Genomic DNA, 15,548 nt, shown 5'->3' on the forward strand with positions numbered 1-15,548 from the left:
TTGAGTGAAACTACTCAAGGAACATAAAAGCCAAATGTCAACTGATATGTACATCTGTACACATCGCTCAGGTGAATGGATTCTCTGACAACTTAACTTCTTCTCTGAACTGCTGTGCTATTGATTTTGAGCAGGCATACTCTGGTGGCTCATCCTAACTCTTTAAGGCTCCATTCATTCCACATATATGTTTGTATGTACATATAATATTCACAGCAAGAATTTCCAAGACAAAAGAAGTGCTACTCTTGTAGGAGAAAAGAAGAAAATCAATTATAGAGGTGAGACCAAAGTTTCCATAAAACAATGAGCATGGAGCATTCCACATAACTGCAATTTTCGCCTTTTGGTTTGGCCCTGAGCTGCTTGTTGCTCCCGCATCAAGTGGAGTTCTGACTTCTCCGCAGGTGGAGGAGGGGAGGCGGGTGACGGTAAGGGAGAGTACGCAGTGCACGCTGCCAGCCCAGCAGGCTGTTCCTCACGAGGCCTGGCGAGTCTTCCCCGCTTCCGTGCTCAATGCCTGAGAGCTCTTTCCTGATCCCAGCAGCTCATCAAAGGCCTCCCTTAACATGGAACAGAGAATGAGCACTCAGTGAGCAAAGCCAAAGGACGTGCAGAAAGCATGCTGATAAGCCTGCACAATACCATTTGGTGCCTAAATTTTATAAAATAAGCAGCTCATTTATTTGATCGCCATCTTAACCCCAAGTGCTGATTTTTGAAAACATTAGGAGAGGAGGCTGGCAAGAGCCAGCTTTCATAAAAATGTTATGTAGTTTCCATCGACATAACGCAGATCTTCTAGCTGACACAACTAGAAGACCAAAAAGGCTTATGATAAGACAGCTCCTATCAAAACAGTCTTAAGTTCCATACCTAGATGCTACTATGTGATGAGCAATTAATGCTGAATCAAAGGAGAAAATATTCTGGACTTATAAGGAAATAAAACATGAGCCCTAAGGAAAGATAACAAAACAAAGTATTATCAACCAATTAAATAATGGGAACATTTTATTCTTAAGGAAGAAAAGAGAGTTGGGTAATTTTTAACCCGTGTCTTTAGGTCTGGGAGTTTCTTACTTGTGCATATAGAAGAAGATGTAACCACTCCGATCCCGATCGCTCTGCACAGAAGCCTCTTGGATTTTAGATACCTCTAGGTCATTGTAAGTAAACCACGCCTGCTTCTTAATGTCATACACATCACTAATGTAATGACCTGAAATAAAAAATTTTTAAATTGAAGTCTATAAAAATTCTTTGCATTTTTCTCAGTTATAGGAAGTTTCAGAAAGAAAGAGAAACAGCTATCCCATCTACCTTACTCCTACAGAAATTTCTAAAAATCACTCAAAAACCAAGTAGAAACATGTAAGGTGAAAATACACTATACCATGACAACTTTTTGACAAAAGACTTCAACGTTTTTCTTGATGCATTCAACTTACACCTCACAAAGTGAGGTACACAATAACCGAATAAGGAGTAAATACTGGCTGTCCATTTATAAATGCTGAAATCATTCTGTCCACTTACCTGAAGAAGAAGTGCTACCAATGTGACTGACAACACTGATGAGCCGATAGGAATGAGGGAGATATCCCGTCTGGAAAACAGAAGTAGGTATGGCTTTTAACTCCTCATTGAATAGAAAGCAAAACGCTAATTTTAAATTTATTACCAAAGCTGACATAGCTAAGTTTTAGTGTGTGTGTAGTCAGATTCAATAAAATATCCAGTGGTTGGTATTGTTCATATTCTTTGATCCAAGAATTCTATTCCCAACAAGAATCTATTCTAAAAAAATAATTCAAGCCCAGCTGGTGTGGCACAATGGCTGAACATTTAACCATGAACCAGGAGGTCACGGTTTGATTCCCAGTCGGGGGGAGGAGGGCATATGCCCAGGTTGTGGGCTCAATCCCCAGTGTGGGGCATGCAGGAAGCAGCTGATCGATGATTCTCTCTCATCATTGATGTTTCTCTCTCTCTCTTGCTCTAAAATCAATAAAAAATATTTTTAAAAAATTCAAAAGAAGAGTACATGTATAAATATAGCATTATCTTTTATATATATATTTATATATTATTGATTTCCGAGTAGAAAGGAGAGGGAGAGATTATCTTTAATAACAAAAAATCGGAACTAACAATAGGCCCAATAATAGCTAAACCATTAGTGGTACAGCAACTCAATACCATATAATTTTAAATATTTTTTTTTTATTGATTTTTTTTTTTTTTGTAGAGAGGAAGGGAGAGAGATAGAGAGTTAGAAACATCGATGTGAGAGAGTCATCGATCAGCTGCCTCTTGCACACCCCCCCTCCTGGGGATATGCCCGCAACCAAGGTACATGCCCTTGACTGGAATCGAACCCGGGACCCTTAAATCCCCAAGCCGACGCTCTATCCATTGAGCCAAACCGGTCCCGGCCAATACCATATAATTTAGCTATTTTAAAAATCATGTGAGTCACCAACATATTACCTTGTTTTCCAAACCTACAAAAATGCACAAAATAACCATAGTTCTATAAAAATAGGTATGTTAACCATTAAGTACTCAAAACAGAATAAAAAAATGAAGAGTTGCCCTAGCTGGTTTGGCTAAATGAATAGAGCGTCAGACTATATGGACTGAAGGGTCCCAGGTGCTATTCTGGACAAAGGCCCATGCCTGGGTTGTGGGCTCAGTCCAATGTGTGGGAGGCAGCCAATCAATGATTCCCTCTCATCATTGCTGTTTCTCTCTTCCTCTCCCTTCCTTTCTAAAATCAATATATATGAACATTTACATTTTAAATATTTCTAAAAATGCTATTAAAATATTGTTAGCAAAGAAAATAAAACAAAAAATGAAAAGATATTCCTGCACCAAGGCAGCACTATTAGGTATAATTCTGGAAACAAATACAGCTATATGAAAACCAGAAATCATTAAAATAGTCATAAACTTTGATGTAGTAATTGACTTCTAGGGATTTAGAGAGAAAAATCCTAAATATAGAAAATGTTACAATAATTCAGTTCCTTAATGTATTATTTTTTACACCAAAGAAACAGAAACAACATAAATGCTCAATGTTAAAAATAAAGTAAAATAAGATGAAAGATTCCAATGCATTCTAGTAACATTATTACTTTTAACAGTTTTTACAGTTTCGGCAGAACTAAAAGAAATTTAATATATCATGTCACTTGGTTTTACCTAACTGCACATAAGGTAGTCAGAATGTATTTCTGTTTTTGTTCCATTTTGTTTTGAATCTTGTCAGAAATGAGGAGCAGAGGACAAGAGAAAGTGAAGACAACTTGCTGGTTACCGGAGGGGCAGAAATGCACCTCAATGGGGCCCATGAAGCTGAAAAGCAGGAGCGTTACTGACCGACAGACCAACGCTACCTACAGACCAATGTCACCTACCTCAGCGTTTCTCTTCAGCTCCTCCGCCTCAGCTTCTGTGTACTCCATGTCTAACACATCCTCATTCCCAGAGTCTTCATCAGAGCCCAGTGAGTCCAGAAAGGAGTTGTTAAACTCTGAGGAACACAAAGACAGAGTCTTGTAAAATTTCTTGGAATGGACACAAAGAGATGATTAGGAAGCAAAGAACAACGTGGGTACACATTTTATCATCCAATTCACCCAGCCAATCTGGGGACCAATAACTCAGGTTAAAAAAAACCAAAACTCAGGTAGCTGGTATCTTTAAAGAAATGCTCCTTTTCCTTTTAAATATATCTATATGTAAGGCATATAACTCACACAAAGACTAAAACTGAAGAGGAGAGTTTAACTTTAAAGAGATCCAATTGTATTAAATCCTATTTTATATAAATAATTTTGAAGTACATGGTGCATATTTTAGGCAACACCAGCAAATATAAATTATCTCAGAGACCATAAAAAGGTCACTATCCTTTCATTCTCTTTAATATTAAATCATTTTCTTGAAATTTAACAAAAATAAAGGAAATTCAACCTTTAAGTCTTAAATTTACCTTACACAAACAAATCCAAGATCCATTTAAAAAAATATTTTTATTGATTTCAGAGAAGAAGGGAAAGGGAGAGAGAGTGTTAGAAACATCAATGATGAGGGAGAATCACTGATTGGCTGCCTCCTGCACACCCCCTACTGGGGATCGAGCCCGCAACCAAGGTACCTGCCCTTGACCAGAACCTGGGACCCCTCAGTCCTCAGGTTGATGCTCTGTCCACTGAGCCACACCGGTCAGGGCCCATTTTTTCTTTAAATAATAAATCTATCCTTAAATAACCACAGGAGCATTTGTGCATAAATGGATCTCTGCTTTGAAATATATTTATTATAATTCCACTAAAATCACAGAACAGAACTGTTTATTTTATTAATATATTTTATTGATTTTTTTACAGAGAGGAAGAGAGAGAGATAGAGCTAGAAACATCAATGAGAGAAATATCGATCAGCTGCCTCTTGCACACCCCCCATTTGGGATGTGCCCACAACCAAGGTACATGCCCTTGACCAGAATCGAACCCAGGACCTTTCAGTCCGCAGGCCGATGCTCTATCCACTGAGCCACACCGGTTTTGGCAGAACAGAGCTGTTTAAAGCAGCGGCTGATAACCATTGGAACCTCGCAGACCACCAGTGTCCACGGACCACCGGTCTAAAGGACATGAACACCTAAGAATGGGAAGAATAGAAAAAAAGACTTGGCCTCCACATCCTGGAATTTGAAAGTAGATGGGTGGCAGATCTGAGAAAGCCAAAGTCAAATCCTAAGCAGTAATGGAAAAATTGAAAACCATTCAATTTATAATCTTCAAAATCTTCAAAAGACATACAACTTGTATCTCTGGAAATAGAGGCTAAGTAGGGGATAAAAATAACGATTAGATGCAAGTTATTTGAGAAACAGACTCCCAGCATCCACTTTACCCTACTTGATGCTGCTAGAATAAATAAAATCTGGGGAGAAGGTGAAAGTTTCTGGATCGTGTGCCAGGCAAAGGGGAGGCTATGTGAACCACACTGCAAACAGTATCCAGGTGACAGCCTGCATTCTGAAGGATGTGCATATCCCCTGCCTCAGTCCTATTCTTAGACTTGCCTTTCAGAACTCTGGCAGCCACATATTTCATCTCTAGGCAAAGGCAAGAAATTAGAACACCCTTTAGGAATCTGAGCAGCCCAAAGAAAGGATAAAATAATAACATCATCCCCAAACAGTCCCATCCTGTAAAATTCAGAAGTTGACCATCCCAGTGATTCATGTGTTCAGAGTATCCAATCATCTTTTTAGTCTCCTATTCTTAAACATGAACTGACAATCAAGGATTATTAGATATCCGAGGAAAGTCTCTAATAAGAAATATAAAGACCATAATAAACAGTACAGAGCAATCTGGAACAGATGGGATCTATTCAGCTATAGTAAACTTGAAATAAACAAACAAATGAACTATATTTAATATTCTCAGAGATGGTATTATTTCCAAACCCAAACAAACAAAAAATTACAAAAAAAGAAACATTCACAAAACAAATCAGTTTTTAAAAATTAGAAAAAAGTTTTAGAGTTGGAGATAAGGATGGAAAAACTTTCAAGAGGGAGAGTAAAATGACAAGATGAAAACAACCTAAAGAGATAAGAAAATTAAAAGGACTATACTAGAAAGTCTGGATAATATGAGTTCCAAAGAGAAGAGAAAGAGTGGGAGAGAGGAAATCAGTGAAAATTTCTTAGAATTCAAGGATACATTTCTAGATTAAAATGATTCATCAAGAGCCCTGCCAAAATGATGAAACAGACACACATCAAGGCACATCAGTGGGAAACTTCATTACAGCAAAAACAAAGAGAAGATACTATAGCTTTCAGAGAAAAGAGGTCACATCAGCATAAAGAACGAACAGCTTTAGACTTTTCACACAGCAACCCCGCAAACCAACTTCTCCCACTGCCCAGCAGCATGAAGTTGGCGGGAAACAATATTTTCACAATGACTGCAAAACTGGAATTCTATATTTAGCCAGACTACTAATTAAATACTAGAGTAAAATAAAACTTGCAAGGTTTAAAAAAAAACCTGTCATATCTCCTCTGTATCAAGAAAACTACCTGGGGGTGTTCTCTATCAAAGCACAAATAAATCAAGAAAGAGGACTAGTGAGATACAGGCAATGGGAAATTCAAACAGCAAAGAACCAGAGGAAGCTCCGAGGAGAATGATTAGGGTGATCTCAGGATGGCAGTGCATGCATGTAGAGGGCAACCAGTCCAGACTGGAGCAATAGGACTCGACACAGCCATCACCACCACCATGGTACCATCTTTTTCATCTGAGAATAGAATGCCTGGGTGAGCTTAGCTTGAATTCTTATTGTAATAGTTTCAACCATGTCCCAAATTCTTGCTCTTTCATGCATGTCATGGTGTCTAGACCAATCTTTCTCATTTTATACCATCAAAATGTTTTTGCTTTAATCTATTTCTGAGTTGGAGGAAGACCACAATAATCTTAGAAACAGAAAATACAGACTTAGCTCACTTCCTGTGGTTACGTGTCCCTATGGGAGTGCAGCACCTGGTTCATATATTAGCTCTGGCAAATGCCGTACTATGGTGAACCTCACTCTTTTGAATACTCACACATAACTGCCCATGGTTTTCACAGTGAGCTCCTGTAAATTCCTGGGAAACTGAAGCCACCTTATTTTCTCCCAGAAGTCTTAACAGGGGGAGTTACTGCATTTTCATATGGATAGATTACAGCCACCTGTCCCATTTAATTTTTTCAAAATCAAAAAAATATGTATATTGTTTAGGAATATGGATACAGTAAATACTATTTTTTTTTTTTTTAAAAAAAAAGCAAACTATTAATGAATACAAATGTTAGAATCGTGGTTTCTTTTAGGAGAAAGGAGGAAAAAAGGGGAATCCAGGTATCTTTTAAGATTCTATTTCTTTACCTGAGAGGTGTTCAAATTTGCTATTGTTATTAAAAATAAATTTTACATGCTTTTCTCTGTGTGATTCACGTCACCATTTAAAAAAAAGTAATTAAAATAATCTCCACACCTTGAAGACTTAACTCTGTAGCTCTTTTGAGGTCATCATCTTCTTTCTGTTCCCAAGCCTCCTAAAAAGACAAGAATAAAACTAAGGCATTTAAAAGAGGTACTGATTAAACTTATTTAGTGATGATAAAAATCAGTTGCTCTAGAAATATTATTAGTAATATATTACCTAATTTCATGGATGTTTGGAACATGACCTATTGAAGGATATGGGAAAGTTCTTTACTTTTTCCTACACTGTCTCCTAAAACAAAACCTGGGGGATTAAAATCGCTTAAATGCTATCTCTTCTAGTCAATGACATTTGGTTTGCTAACCAAAAGCCATTCAATGTGACATCTATACTAATAAAAGCCTAGGTGGTGTCTCACACTCATGTCATCACAAGATGGCCACCATAAAATGGCTGGCATGGGAGGGCAGTTGTGGGCGAAAAGGCCAGTAGGGGAGGGCAGTTAGGGGCAACCAGGCTGGCAGGAGAGAGCAGCTGGAGATCAGGCCAGCTGGCAAGGGCAGTTAGAGGCGATCGGGCCTGCAGGGAAGGGCAGTTGGGGGTGATCAGGCTGGCAGGGGAGGGCAGTTAGAATACAGAACAGCTGGTTTTTAAAGAGTTTCAAAGTAGCACTTCTTGCCGAAACCGATTTGGCTCAGTGAATAGAGTGTCGGTCTGCAGATTGAAAGGTCCCAGGTTCAATTCTGGTCAAGGGCACATACTTTGGTTGCGGGCACATCCCCAGTAGGAGGTGTGCAGGAGGCAGCTGATTGATGTTTCCCTCTCATTGATGTTTCTGGCTCTCTAACCCTCTCCCTTCCTCTCTGTAAAAAAATCAATAAAATATATTAAAAATAGCCGAAACTGGTTTGGCTCAATGGATAGAGCGTTGGCCTGCGGACTGAAGGGTCCCAGGTTCGATTCCGGTCAAGGGCAAGTACCAAGGTTGCAGGCACATCCCCAGTAGGGGGTGTGCAAGAGGCAGCTGATGGATGTTTCTCTGTCATCATTGTTTCTGACTCTCTATCCCTCTCTCTTCCTCTCTGTAAAAAATCAATAAAATATATATACATATTAAAAATAAAGTAGCAGTTCTCAACCTTGGCTGCACATTAGAATCAAAGGGATGCAGCTAAAAGAAAAAAAAAGAAAGAAAAAAAAAAAAGAAGAAAGAAAACTAAGAAATCTAGCCCTGACAGGTTTGGCTCAGTGGAGGAGCGTCAGCCTGAAGACTGAGGGGTTCCAGGTTTGATTCTGGTCAGGGGCATGTGCCTTGGTTGCAGGCACATCCCCTGTGGGATGTATGCAGGAGGCAGCTGATTGATGTTTCCCTCTCATCGATGTTTCTAGCTTTCTATCCCTCTCCCTTCCTCTGTGGAAAATCAATAAAACATATTTTTTAAAAAAAGCACACAAAAACAAACAAAAAAAAGCCTAAGAAATCTAGATGCCCAGACCACAGGCCAGATCAATTACTTCAGAATTTGAGAGGCAGAATAAGCCAGGCATCAGTATTTTTTGAATTCCCAGGTTAATATTACCTGTGCAGTTAAGCTTAAGATCCACTGTTTTAGAGAAATTAGATTTCTTATTTAATAATTTCTTAAAATATGTTTTTGATTTGAGAGAGAGAGGAAGGAAGAGGGATAGAGAGATAGAAACATCAATGAGAGAAAAACATATATTGACTGCCTCCTGCATGCCCTGTATCGAAGATTGAGCCCACAACCTGGGCACATGCCCCAACCAGAATCGAACCGGTGACCTCTTGGTTCATGGATTGACACTCAACCACTGAGCCACACCAGCCAGGCAAAATTAGATTTCTTAATCTGTTTGTAAACACTAAAACTATTCATTTATTCTAGGGAGTCTTGTTAAATTTTTATTAATTACATGACTTGGACTACATACGATTAGAAAAGCATGAAAACAACACTTTTCAGATGTCAGATATTTTGATGACTTGTCAACACAAGTCAAATACCTTGATGACTGCAACAGTGCAAATCAGCCAACTTTGGCAAATATAAATATAAAGAACTAAAAATTAGCCCTATGTGTTTTGGCCCAGTGGACAGAGCGTTGACCTGTGAACTGAAGGGTCCTGGGTTCGATTCCGGTCAAGGGCACGTTCTGGGGTTGCAGGCTAGATCCCTAGTGGGGGACATGCTGGAGGCAGCCAATCAATGATTCCTGTCATTGCTGATGTTTCTGTCTCTCCCTCCCTCTCTGAAATCAATAAAAATATATTTAAAAAAATTTTAAAAATAGGAAGAAAAAAAAAGAACTAAAAATTAAAGAACAGAATCTATAATAAAAGTGTAATATGCTAATTAGACCAGATGACCGTCCAGCCGAAGCTGGGCTGTGAAGGAAGGCTTGGTCCCGGGTGCCAGAGGGAAGCTGGTGCTGGCAGCCGGGGGAAGGCAGGCCTACTCTTGCATGACTTTCGTGTATCAGGCCTCTAGCATATATAAACTACAGATAAATGTTAGTCTATGACTAAAATCTGAATTTCAGATATTTCTAAGAATTTTCTGTTCCAACAATAGGAAATAAAGTTTCCATGCTTGCAAATAAAGTTGGATTGGGATAATCTCTAGTAACCCATCTTGCTTTAGCATGCAATGAATTATTGTAATAGAAGGTAACCAACAATATATTTTGTTGCATTTGGATTTTCAAAAACTGAAAAATTATCAAAGTGTATGTTTCAAAACCAATGCAAAGCCCCAAGGTTTTTATTGTTTTAATGGATCATGACATTGTATTCATATCATGTGGAACAATGCCTGATACATAGTAAATGCTTAAAACATGTTGGTGGCCGAAACCAGTTTGGCTCAGTGGATAGAGTGTCGGTCTGCGGGCTGAAAGGTCCCAGGTTCGATTCCAGTCAAGGGCATGTACATTGGCAGCTGGTCAATGTTTCTCTCTCATCGATGTTTCTAACTGTCTCTCTCTCTCCCTTCCTCTCTGTAAAAAATCAATAAAATAGATTTTAAAAAAAACAAAAAACAAAAAACATGTTGGTGGTGGTGGTTGTTGTTATTATATTATTATTAGTGCCCCAGTGCATGGATTCGTGCACATTCAAATTAATTAGAAGGTGGCTTGTTGGGCGGGACTGGATGAGACGGACCAGACTCATCCTGGAGCCAACCTCCTAAGGTCCTTCCCTTCCCCAGCAGGCCGCACCTGGAGATAGGAGGGCATCTATGGAGTGAGCGGGGGTCCCTGCAGCAAGAGGGGTCCCTCAGCCTGGCCTTCAGGGATCAGGCTGAAACTGGCTTCTGACATCCCCCAAGGGGTCTTGGATTGCAAGAGGGCAGTTCTTGGGTAACACTCAGGAATTGGGCTCCCTCCTCTCTGGTTCCAAGGTGTGTCACCCAAGCACCACAGCTGCCAAGTCACTGCAGTCGGCAGCTCCTATGCTGAGTGTCTGCACCCGGGTGCTCACTGCATGTCAGAGCTACCGGTGGGACAGTTGCACAGCCTTTTACACATGTAGATTACTACTACTACTACTCCTCCTCCTCCTCCTCCTCCTCTTCTATTTCTTGGGGAAGAGAAGGATGAAGAAAGTAGCAATATAAATCTTACTTGCTCCTGGAGGCTCTGAGCCAAGGCCTGCTGAAGCTCTTGCTCTTCCCTTTCACGGTCCACATCATACTGCTGAAGCCAATCAACCTCTCCTTGAGGTCCTTCTGGGGTTTTGTTTTCTTTATTCTCATCACAGTCTTTAGTTATCTCAGTAAAACTGGCTGGATCTGAGGAAGCAGAACAAAACATAACTGGGAAATCCCAATAAACTGGAATCTCTGGACTAGAGTGACATCTACTGTTCAGAGAGTAATTTATCCCAACCTCACACATAGCTTGCTTGGGATATTCAATGTCCTCTTACTACATGTAGACTAGGGTTTCTCTATCTCAGAACTATTGATATTTTGGGTGGTACATTTTTGTTGTTGTTGGGGGGCGGCTGTTCTGTACATTAAAGAATGTTTAGCAACATCCCTGGCCTCTACTTACTAGATGTCAGTACCACCCCTCTCTCTAGCTGTGACAACCAAAAATAGCTAATAACGAGCTTTCCCCGTTTATTATAATGTGTTTTAGAATTAATAATCAAATAAGCCTTATACATATTCTGAATCAAGAGTTACATAGTACTGGCGGGGTGGCTCAGTTGGTTGAGCATTATCCCCTGCACCGAGAAGTCGCCAGCAGGATTCCCAGTCATGGCACATGTTTGGATTGTGAGCTCAATCCCTGGTAGGGAGCATGCAGGAGGCACAGCTGATGGATGTTTATCTCCCCTCCTATCCCTTCTCTCTCTAAAAAAAATCAACAAAATCACATTAAAAAAAAAAAAAAAAGAGTTCCATAAAGTATGTAATAAACATCTCATGTATTGCACAAGTATATGACAACATATATATTTAGAATATTTGTTCAAGGAGATAAAAAATTAACCATCAATTTCTTTCTGTTCTTGTAGACCAGGGGTGGGGAAATTCTGGCCTGCGGGCCATATAACTTTTATACATTAGACAGGTTCATCTCATAGTTCCCATTATTTAGAAGCCATTGTCGCTATGATGATTTTGAACACAGTTATGCCTTGTTTAACAGCTATCTTCATTAAACCTACCTGGTTCTGTGACTGTTTTGGGTCTCTCAGTTTCCATAGGGTCTGGATTTTCAGGCATTTCTTGAATATCATCCTCTGCAAACCCAGTATCTGGGCTGCTGGTTGGTTTATCATCATCTTCATGACTCAGGGATGGTGAAGCTTCTCTCTTACTTATCTCTAAAACAGCTGCTAAAAGCTCTTCTTCACTCATTCCATCAAATTCCGAGTTTTCCAATTCAGACTTATCAGGCTCTATTTTGCATGATTTTGAATCCTGAAATAGAGAGTTACTTTTAGAGGAAACCTGAATGACTACAAATTTAGCAATCTTAAGAGTTTAAAGTGAGAAGTTTATTTTTATTTCTGAAAAGTTTCCTTTCTTTGATGCTCTGGGTTCAGGTCTTATTCTTTTTGAACAAATGAATAAAATAAAAAATACTTATATATATTTATAAAAAAATAAACACATACACACATATAAAATCAAACAGTTGCACAAGATAATGCAAACTCCTAGAAAAGCTTGTATCTTCAAAATATTAACTATCATTATGTGTCAAGATAGGAAATAATATAGTTATGCTTTCACACACATTATTTAAACTTTTAGTTTATGTGGTTAGTCTGTTGATGTAAAACATTTACTCTGGTTCCATCGTATTAACAATTAGTACCAAAATAAAGCAAGTAATTGTTTGAGGACCAATATGTAAAAGCTTTGAAGGAAGCCCTGTCTGGTCGCTCAGTTAGAGCATTGTCCCGATACGCCAAGGTTGTGGGTTCAATCTCTGGTTAGGGCACAACAGGAATCAACCAATGAATGCATAAATAAGTGGAACAACAAATGGATGTTTTTTTCTCTCCCTTCCTCTCTCTCTCTCTAAAAATCAATATATAAGACATTAAAAATAACATAAAAATAAAAGTAGCTTTGAAGGTTTACAGGAGAAAGCAATTTATCTACAACTTTCATTTCTTAAATCTCAGTCTTATAAACAACCTAAGTGTCTACTGATGGATAAATGAGTAAAGAAGATGTAGTATACATACATCTTATTTAGCCATAAAAAAGAAGAAAATCTTGACATTTTCAACAACATGGATGGCATTATGCTAAGTGAAAAAAGTCAGAAAAAGACAAATACCACAAGGTCTCACTTACTAGTATATGTGGAATCTAAGACAAACAAAGAAACAAACAAACAAAATCCAACCTCATAGATATAGAGAAGATTGGTGATTGCTAGATGAGGGTGGTGTGTGTGTGTGATATATAAAATGGGTGAAGGGGGTTGAAAGGTATAAACTTCCAGTTATAAAATAAATATGTCCTAGGATGGTGATTACAGTTAATAATCTTATATTGCATATTTAAAAAATATTTTTATGGATTTCAAAGAAGAAGGGAGAGGGAGAGATATAAATGATGAGACAGAATCATTGATCAGCTGCTTCCTTCATGCCCCCTACTGGGTATTGAGCTTGCAACCTGGGCACGTGTCCTGACCAAGAATTGAACCTGAGACCTCCTGGTTTATTGTTCGATGATCAACCACTGAGCCATACCAGCTGGGCTGTACTGCATATTAAGAGTTGTAAAGAGAGAAAATTTTAAAAGTTCTCATCACAAGAAAAAAGTTCTTTTGGGCCCTCGCTGGTTTGGCTTCATAAATAGAGCGTCAGCCTGAGGACGGAAGGGTCCCGAGTTCGATGCTGTCAAGGGCACATGCCTGGGTTGCAGGTTTTCTCCCTAGAGGGGGGCATGCAGGAGGCAGCCAATCAGTAATTCTTTCTCATCATTGATGTTTCTCTCTCTCATTCCCTCTTTCTTCTTCTGTGAAATCAATAAAAAATTATTTGGGTAATTATGTATAGTGATGAATGTTAACTAGACTTATTGTGGTAATCATTTCACAATATAAACAAATATCAAATCCTTATACTGTACACCTGAAATTAATACATCATATGTCAATTACATCTCAATTAAAAAAGTCTCAATCCAACTTTAAACACACTGATTTTGTAGCTACAGAAAGCACATTCTAAAACTAGTGTTGGGGACGTTCAGTCAAGATGGCAGTGTAGATAAACGCTGTATTTGCATCCTCCCACAGCCACACTGAAATGACAACTAAACTACAGAACAACTATCACTCAGAACCACCTGAGATCTGGCTGAATGGAAGTGCTACAACTAGGGAATTAAAGAACAAGTCACAGAGACTGATAGGACTTGAGATGTGGAATGGGCTGGCCCCACATCCTCATGTTACAGATAGAAATCGGGAGGGATAACTCAGCTGCAGAGGTGCCACCTGAGGAGTGAGGGGTCCCAGCCCCGCACCAGGCCCTCCAGCTCAGTGGTTTCAGTGCCAGGAAGAGAAGTTGTCATAACTTCAGGCTAATCCCAACTATCAGCTGGGATTGAGGCTGAGGGAGAGGGAGGGCTGCTGGAGTCCCAGGCAGTCTCTTAAAAGGCCCATATGTAGAGTTACTCAGATTCACTCCCACTTGGGAGCAGCCTGAAAGACATCAGAGACTATAGGAGGAACCGACCGCCTAGCATCAAGGTGAGAGCGTGAGGGATGGGGGAAAGAAAGGGCAGCTTTCTCCCAGATAGAAATGCCGACAGAGTCCATTGTTCCTTTGATGAGCCCTCCCCACACAGAGCAGGCAGGCAGGCAGGCACCATAACCGAGACTCCCTCAACCTGGCCCACACAATTCGCCTCCCCTGGTTATTCCCTGAGACCTTCCCCCAAAACTTGCAGCCCATCCAAGGTGTTTCCAGTGGCTTTTCTATAGGAATGGCATGTCTTGGCTCCTGCTTCAGGCTTTCCTGAACTCTCTCACATATACAACCTTTGGCCTCAGCATGCCTGTATCTCTCACTGAGTGGCTCTAGGATCAGGCTAGGAATATATATCTATAGATATAAATACATATCTATCAACAATTAAATCTAAATAAACAAGCAGAACAGGTAAGGGAATACAGTCAATAATACTCTAATAACTATCTATGGTATCAGGTGGGTGCGAGATTTATTGAGATGATCACTTACTAGTAGTAAGCTATATAATGTCTAATCACTGGGGTGTACACCTAAAACTAATGTAATAATACACACATCAACTGTAATTGAAAAATAAAGAAAATGATTAAAAACCTCAACAACTGGTGTTTAAACAGACCCATTAAATTTATGATCTATCTTGTGTATTAAGTTTGCTGATGCTGGTTATAAAAGGCATTTGTTTGGCTACTAAGAGCTATACAAATCTTTGTCAGATATTCTGATAAGAAATTACTTACCTTTTCCAGATCTTCCTGCTGTTGTTCACAGGACATTTCACAGAATCTCTGGCTAAGGGCCACCGAGCGTTTTAGTTCATCTTCACTGTCTGAATCAAGGCTCAAAGCCAATGAGCTCTTGAATTTGAAGGGGAAATTCCTGTAATCCAAGGGGGGGAAAAACTATATAAGACTGATAAACAAACACTGTCATAGTTATTTTTTTGAAACACACGTACCAAAATGAAACAAAAGCTTTTCCTCTATGGAAAATAATGTAACAGAAATAAAGATATATCAAAAAGTATACTTAAACATTATTACCTTTGCCCTGCTTCAAAAGAGTCATGCTTTGATAGACAGCTTTTATATTATGTCAGTAAACCAATCACTTCGTGCCTTTTTTCTTTTAATGATCAGCCCCAAAGAAGTTTATTATCTTTATAAAGCAAGTACAGTACTGAATGCATGCAAACATAGCAATGAATAAATGTGTTTGACAATAGAGTATGAGAACTAATTTTTGAAATTTTAATTTATG

General features: G+C 39.1%; 1 protein-coding gene across 3 annotated transcripts in view; it reads right to left on the bottom strand.

The window, feature by feature from the left end:
- Positions 1-250: 250 nt before the first annotated feature.
- The window catches only part of USP37 (ubiquitin specific peptidase 37), a 55,920-nt gene continuing 40,622 nt past the window's right edge, over positions 251-15,548 (bottom strand). For all 3 annotated transcript variants that reach the window (XM_084891665.1, XM_084891663.1, XM_084891664.1), the window contains 8 exons: positions 15,029-15,167; positions 11,730-11,985; positions 10,676-10,842; positions 7,079-7,139; positions 3,429-3,544; positions 1,540-1,609; positions 1,084-1,222; positions 251-563 (listed from right to left, as the gene is read on the bottom strand). In XM_084891665.1, the coding sequence (XP_084747791.1) occupies positions 479-563; positions 1,084-1,222; positions 1,540-1,609; positions 3,429-3,544; positions 7,079-7,139; positions 10,676-10,842; positions 11,730-11,985; positions 15,029-15,167 (1,033 nt within the window). In that variant the 3' untranslated portion in view covers positions 251-478. The remainder of the gene's footprint in view (positions 564-1,083; positions 1,223-1,539; positions 1,610-3,428; positions 3,545-7,078; positions 7,140-10,675; positions 10,843-11,729; positions 11,986-15,028; positions 15,168-15,548) is intronic.

Source organism: Pipistrellus hanaki (genome assembly GCF_964339955.1).
Source record: "Pipistrellus hanaki genome assembly, chromosome: 8".
In the NCBI taxonomy this organism is placed as follows: Eukaryota; Metazoa; Chordata; class Mammalia; order Chiroptera; family Vespertilionidae; genus Pipistrellus; species Pipistrellus hanaki.